Source organism: Sinocyclocheilus anshuiensis, unplaced genomic scaffold, assembly GCF_001515605.1.
Source record: "Sinocyclocheilus anshuiensis isolate Anshui unplaced genomic scaffold, SAMN03320099.WGS_v1.1 scaffold1554, whole genome shotgun sequence".
Taxonomy (NCBI): Eukaryota; Metazoa; Chordata; class Actinopteri; order Cypriniformes; family Cyprinidae; genus Sinocyclocheilus; species Sinocyclocheilus anshuiensis.
The window spans coordinates 299,488-307,011 of record NW_015547711.1 but is presented as its reverse complement, the minus strand read 5'-3'; the positions used below and the strand labels follow the sequence as shown (position 1 = coordinate 307,011).

At 37.7% G+C, this 7,524-nt stretch overlaps 1 protein-coding gene across 1 annotated transcript in view; it reads left to right on the top strand.

The window, feature by feature from the left end:
* The window catches only part of LOC107704022 (polycomb group RING finger protein 5-B-like), a 20,822-nt gene that overhangs the window by 3,020 nt on the left and 10,278 nt on the right, over window positions 1-7,524 (top strand). The window contains exons 2-5 of the mRNA XM_016506855.1: window positions 3,552-3,829; window positions 5,393-5,489; window positions 6,395-6,450; window positions 6,542-6,601. Of these exons, the coding sequence (XP_016362341.1) occupies window positions 3,718-3,829; window positions 5,393-5,489; window positions 6,395-6,450; window positions 6,542-6,601 (325 nt within the window). The 5' untranslated portion in view covers window positions 3,552-3,717. The remainder of the gene's footprint in view (window positions 1-3,551; window positions 3,830-5,392; window positions 5,490-6,394; window positions 6,451-6,541; window positions 6,602-7,524) is intronic.

Genomic DNA, 7,524 nt, shown 5'->3' with positions numbered 1-7,524 from the left:
TAGACATGTGGGGGCGTGTTAGAACGAGCCGTTTTAGGTAGGTGTGGTTGACTCTTAACTTTTATAAAGAATATCTCTTTGGATTTGAGACTTTAGTCTTTGCAACTTTACAGATCTTCTTTATGCTCCAAGAGCTTGTAACACTTCAAAGAGAAAGGAAAAATTGAAATTGCATCATTTGACCCCTTTAAGTAACAGGGTGTCATGCCATAAAATATTTTTGACTTCGTATTTAATGTGAATTTAATAAACACATTGTAAGTTAGGCTAAAATCATAACACTTTCATTGTACAGAAAGAAAGCAAATAACATTTTCATTATCAAAAAACATTTTCACTGACTTCAGTTTAGAGTTCAAGCACTCTCAAAAACACCCATTAAAATCACTTAAGCTGTTTACACTGTAAAATGAGTATCTTACTTACAAATTCCTACACACGTCTGCACTTTGTTGTTTCTGACGAGAGAATTCGCCAGAAAGGGGTATTTAGTCACCGGCATTTTGGCGATGACTCGTCTGAACGCCTCTGATTGGCCATTGCATTCGTAAACTCAACGGCATCGCGTGTGATTGGTTATAATGCAGCGCTGTACAAACATGTCTGTCTCTGGCTCAGTGCTAGCCAGCGAACGCACATTTGAATTTAGCAGCTGGTGATGTGATCGTTTTACTGAACGATATGTGTGATCATATCAAATATTAAAAATATTATTCGGCTATTTTATTTTTTTTTTGTCTTTTGGAAGCTGCATTCTAAATCCACTTGGCTCAAAAATCTGAGGGGGCACGTGCCCCCTGACTTTGAATGGGCATGACGCCTCTGTCTCTACTAATCCTGAAGGAAGACCTTGATTAGCTTGTTCATGTGTTTAATCAGGGTTGGAGCTAATCTCTGCAGAAAAATGGATGTCTAGGGCCAGAGTTGAGAACCCCTGGCCCAGAGTATGGATCAGTATATGACCGATCTACCAACCTTAACACAATGAGCATGAATGGAAAAATACAAGTCCAAACAAATAGTTTATACCACAGATCAAGGATAACATGTAGCCACCTTCCCTGTACTAGCACAAACCACCAAAACTATAGGAAAATATAAAACCGAATTCTGTAATGACCATTATATGAATGTGTAGTAGTAGTAGTAGTAGTAGTAGTAGTAGTAGTAGTAGTAGTACCCCCTGACTTTGAATGGGCATGACGCCTCTGTCTCTACTAATCCTGAAGGAAGACCTTGATTAGCTTGTTCATGTGTTTAATCAGGGTTGGAGCTAATCTCTGCAGAAAAATGGATGTCTAGGGCCAGAGTTGAGAACCCCTGGCCCAGAGTATGGATCAGTATATGACCGATCTACCAACCTTAACACAATGAGCATGAATGGAAAAATACAAGTCCAAACAAATAGTTTATACCACAGATCAAGGATAACATGTAGCCACCTTCCCTGTACTAGCAAACCACCAAAACTATAGGAAAATATAAAACCGAATTCTGTAATGACCATTATATGAATGTAGTAGTAGTAGTAGTAGTAGTAGTAGTAGTAGTAGTAGTAGTAGTAGTAGTAGTAGTAGTAGTAGTAGTAGTAGTAGTAGTAGTAGTAGTAGTAGTAGTAGTAGTAGTAGTAGTAGTAGTAGTAGTAGTAGTAGTAGTAGTAGTAGTAGTAGTAGTAGTAGTAGTAGTAGTAGTAGTAGTAGTAGAGACATAAAAAGACTGAAAAACAGGCCTGAAAAGAAAACGGCTTCCCTATGCTTTTATAAACCTACTTAAGTAGGCCAGTAGGTGTCAGTATAAAATCCAAAACCACTGGTACTTTTGGCATGAATAAGAGTGAGAATAAACAACAGCTAGTACAGGTTTTTTTATTTTATTTTGTGGTGCACAATTAAACCTGCACAAAAAGTATCATGGGAGCAAAGTGTTCATCAGCTGTACCCTTCGAAATCCTTCATTCTGAAGGGTCTTTTGAAGTGGCCAGTTTTGAGTACTTCAGTTTAGAATGACCCTTCAGTATGGTGGCCATGATCGTTCTCACTCCAGAGTGTTCATCAGCTGTACCCTTCGAAATCCTTCATTCTGAAGGGCCCTTTGAAGTGGCCAGTTTTGAGTACTTCAGTTTAGAATGACCCTTCAGTATGGCGGCCATGATCGTTCTCACTCCAGAGTGCCCTTGACTATGGCTGAAAGTCACATGACTATGATAATGACAACGTGGTGAATATTCATACTATATAGAGAACAGTGGTTCTCCATTCCAGTCCTGGCGACCCACTACTCTGCACTTTTTGTATGTCTGTCTAACACGCCTGATTCAGATCATCAGCTCATTAGAAAAAATTTCCATGAACTGAATTAAGTATGTGCAAATTCCAATCGGAAGCAATCATTCCTATGTCCTACTTACTCTGAAGGGTAGAGCCCTTGATGTGGGGACTTTGGAGGGAGCAGGGCACTTGCGTGTCATACTGAAGCCGTTTGGAATGCTCTTTGCAAAGGGAGCAATGAAAGACAATGTAATTTCCTCATTATCTTTACCTGGAATGTTATCTTATTATTGCTGTTAATGTTACAAATAAATACATTTTATAAAGAAGTTTAAAATATACTTTGTGTGTGTTCCCTTTCTGCTATAGAAGTTGCCATCTCTTCTTTGAACCCTGCAAGTCACATTTACCTAACGCATCTATTATTATACACATTTCTTACTTATGAAACTTATTTAAACTTAATATGAAATGCAATGACAAAAAATGTGTGCAATATATTACATAAAAACAACTTGAATTATTCTGTTTATATGTTACCTCGCACTCTCCCGCCATATCTAGCTTTAAAATTGCGAGGACGTGCCACCTTGGGTCATATGACCATAAATGATAAAATAACTTTCTTGAAGTGACCATCGGACAAGTAAAAGGGCCCTTCATGGAGGGATTGAGGTGTTCACTTTCGTTTGGAACACTCCTACAAATGGCGTCCCCTTCCAAAAGTGCTCTTCAAGTGTGTAAAAATGTTTGGAATTCACTTTGTGTTAGCCAGGACAGGAATTGAGAACCACTGATTTTTAACGGTGACTAAATAAGAAATTAAAAAGAAGTCCATACTCGGAGAGTATGATTGCAGACACCGTAAGGACTGAATGAATCTTTAACAAACAAAGATTATAGGCTAATGTTACACACAAAGATATAATGTTCAAAAAAGCAATAAGTGTAAAAAATAAAAATCTTCCAATGATTTCAGAATTCTGCTATAATTAAAGCATAATTGTTATTAGTGCTATCAAATGATTAATCGTGTGTATATAAACACACATGCATGTATATATTTAAGAAAAATGTTTTGTTTATATATTAAATATTTATATATAATCTAAATTATATATGAATATAAATATTTAAAAAATATGTATGTTTTTATATATACATAAATATACACAGTACACACACACATATACATACATATATATATATATATATATATACAAACTCTTATTTTGGATGCCATTAATCGTTTGACAGTACTAATTATTATATCCACATCCACAGGTCTGTCTTAGAGACATGTTCAATTTCCCATGATGTCATGAAGGAAGAGAAGGCCAGGGGCCCTTCAGCAGAATACTGCAGTTGAGCCACAGAGTGGTTGAAACTGAATTCCACTTCATCCTTACACCATCTGTTTTTACTTCATCCCTCCTTTGGTAACTTGACAATGACATCACATAGGAAACACCTGGTGAGGGACTTCAACCATTTTATTACCTGTTATATCTGTAAAGGGTACTTGATCAAGCCCACCACCGTGACAGAGTGCCTGCACACCTGTAAGTATCTACAGTGTCTATGAAAATTTTAATGATGATTTAGCAGTGGTTTTGGTGGGCTCTGACCCAAAAATTATCTGTTCTGATAGCGTCACGGACAGCATGTGGAGAAAAAAAAAAAAGCAATGCTAAATTTAAATGATAAAATGTAATTATCCATTGAGAGTTAGGGTAGCAGAATAAAGAAATAACTTTCCATATCTGTAATTGTTAAATGTTTAATATATGAATCAATGTGTCCAATCAACTTGTATTTTATTTGTATTTTTATTGTATTTTAGTGCCTACCTGTCACTTGACTGATTCACTGATACGGTATTTAGACCAGTGTTTGTTGCATGTATTTTAGCTGATAAATTCCACTTCTGCTGTTGTTAATTAATTTAGGGACATTTCATTATGCTTGATTAGGCACATATGTATTTCCACAGAGTAGGTGAACATCAGGATTTAGTGTTAATTAATTGTCATTTTATTGTCAGGTGAATGTGACCTACTTTCCTTTCTGCATTATATTGGTACGGCACATCAGATGTGACAATTCCCTCACTTTTACGACACATGACCAACACACTGTCACCTGTAGATCAGTCCCCATGACAACAGATATTCTCCTCAAGCATAAGCTATTTACACAAAATATTTTCTTGATGGAGTTAGTTTGCAGTTTGTGCTTTATTGTTTGATTGTGGCATATTAAATGTAAACCATGAGAAGGTTAGATAGTAAAATGTATTATTATTTGGTATTTATTAAAAAAAATGTTTTTGCTTATATGTAATGTAATGCCATAAAAGTAATTCCATATCTTGAATGTACTAGGCATTTGTTTAAGAATACACTGTACTTTAGCCACCTGCCCAGCTGATTATTCCACACAGTGATGACCTGATTGTGTCTTGTATCAATGTCAGTGTGTAATATGTTTGAGCAGTGGCTTTTCCCTCCACTCACTTATGAGGTAAATCAGTTTGATATAGTGTGTGTTGACAGCTTTGTATGTGTATTCACAGAGCAATAAGGTAATGATTGTTGCAATGGTTTTGCTGGTGGAAAATAATAGGTGTTTCACTGGCTAAGCAGAGCCAAAAGCTTTATCTAATTGCCAATTTGTAAGACTAAGATTTGTAAGAGATTGTAGTCTGTGGTCATTCTGGCAGATGTAGGGAATATCATCTGTGAAATGTAACATAAAAAAAATTATTGTAATTTTAACAATAAGAAACTGTAAAAATGTTACAGTAAAATGTAACTGGTAAATGGGAAGTTCCCTTGCTATATGCAGTGAAAATATGTAATAAATATAATGGGACATTTCAAATACTGTAAAGCAACGTGAAATTTATGGTTTAGTCAAAAAAAAAAAAAAGTAAAAAGTAAAAAAGAACAAGCTATCTTATAACTTATAGGATGATGAAATCATAGTCATCTTATAAAAATGTTGCTACTGTATTTTTACATTGAAGTTTTGGCAGCCACAGCTGCGGTTTTTGTTTTTTTTTTCTGTAAATTTCACAGATTTTTACTGTTATTTAAGTATAATTTCGTCTTTTTTTTGTGTAGTTTGTAAAAGCTGCATAGTCCAGCATTTTGAGGACAGCAATGATTGCCCAAGATGTGGTATCCAGGTTCATGAAACGAATCCCTTGGAGATGTTAAGGTAAACCGCACTGATCCATGATATCCTACTACTAAGTCAAAATCTGCTTCAAGTGGTCAGGGATCAGATTTAGGCCCAATCCCAATTCTACCCCTTCCCCTTTCCCCTACCCCTCCGTTTCTCGCGTTCACGTGAAGGGGTGTCTCGATTCTCTTTTGGTTGGAGGAAGATTTTAACGAAAAGTAAAGTTGCATGTATGCGCGTCTGTGCGTTTCTCTTTTTAGAGTGAGTTTACTTCAAAAACAGCAATTTTATCCTCTCGGTGCTGGAAAATATAATGTAGCGATTCAGTATTTAAACCGTTATTAATAAAAGTCGTGGGGCAGCGTTGACCAGTTTCTTTTCTCCTGGGTGTGTGTGTGTGTGTGTTTCAGTAAGCAGCGCATTAACTGTTTCAAGGGGAAGGGGTAGGCGGAGGGGTAGGGGAAGGGGAAGGGGTATAAAATAGAATTGGGATTGGGCCTTAGTGTAGCATTGTAGCGCACACAATATAAGCCATAAGGATTCATGAGATTAATCTATTTGATTTTAACGAAATCTGGAACACAATCTAAGAGCTTTCCCATAATAGATCTGAGAGATTTTTTGTTGTCCACAGTTGACCGGTTTTGAGCAGTGTTGGGTCATTGAGTGGCAGTGAATTTGATCCTGGTTGGGAGGCATTCCAAGCAACAGCCGGACTGTTTTCTGGAGCCAGAGTGTCAGCTGTGAGACTGTCTTTGCACAGGATTGCCTCTCCACACCAGTGATGCATCTCCACCACAACACCAGATAGAATGATAACATGATAATAAGACCTTAGAGCAGAATTAGCCTGAACCTGCTAACAGATGTGACAGGGACATTAGCATGGCTCTCATCGTGTTCTGGTTCCTCACATTTCTGTGTATTTGTTTTCTCCAAAGGCTGGACAACACTCTAGAAGAAGTCATTTTCAAACTTGTGCCTGGCCTTAGAGAAAGTATGTATTTTGCCATTTGAAGTAACTCTTGTGTCATATACATATACCATATATCAACTGGCATTTAATTAACTTTTTCGTTTTCTTCCAGAGGAACAACAGCAAGAGGTTGAATTCTGGAGAAGAAACAAATCGAAAGAAAGTCCTGATGGTAAATGACTCAAACAGTGAAATGATATACAACTGCACTCACCCGATAACCATGTTAACTCAAAAGTTCACCATTTTAAAGGAATAGTTTGCACGAAAATGAAATGTACTCACTCTGTTAGCGCTTCAAACCTGAATGAAAAGTGAGAGAATTTCAGCGGAATGTTGACTGTTTTCCATATGAAAGTGAATGATACCATGAGACACAAAAATGAAAATGACACAAAGCACTGTAAAAAAATCCCAAATAGATTTTAAAAGGCTAGAAATAGAGCACACAAGTTATATGAACTAGTGTTATGATACATTTATGCTCCCTGTTGTCCTTTTTGGTGCTTGACAGCTCCTGGTCACCATTAATTTTCATTGTATGGAAAAGAGCAGCATGAAAATTTGGCATAACATCTCCTTTTGTGGTTTACAGAAGAGAGAAAGTGATTTGGGTTTGGAATAGCATAAGGGTCAGTTCCCTTTCAGTCGGTCACTCCGAGTCACGTCGGTGACCGACGAATTGGGATATCGCTTCGATAGACCAATCTACTTCGAGTGTAAACTAAATGAGCCAATGCACATCAAGCTGCCGCTGATCACAGCGTGAGTATAATAAGGCAGCAGGTGCAATGCATACCAGGACGGCGCTTCAGCGGTGGTCGTTCCAGTGTCGAGTGGGTTGCGCACTTCAGGCTGCACTACCCCCTGTCGTGTTGCAAGCGGCCATCTCCCCTGTACGCCTCAGCACTAAAAGAGCATTTCCTAAAGAGCAAATTTCTGTAAAAGAGCTCCACGGGTGCGTCTTTATAAAGACGACGGATCGTCCTTATAAGGATGCCGTTTCACCCGTGCGTTTCTGGGTGCGGTCGTTACCTGGCACCGGGTGATGGTCACGATCGCTGCCTCTCGTGTCTGGGCATGAAGCACGCTGAG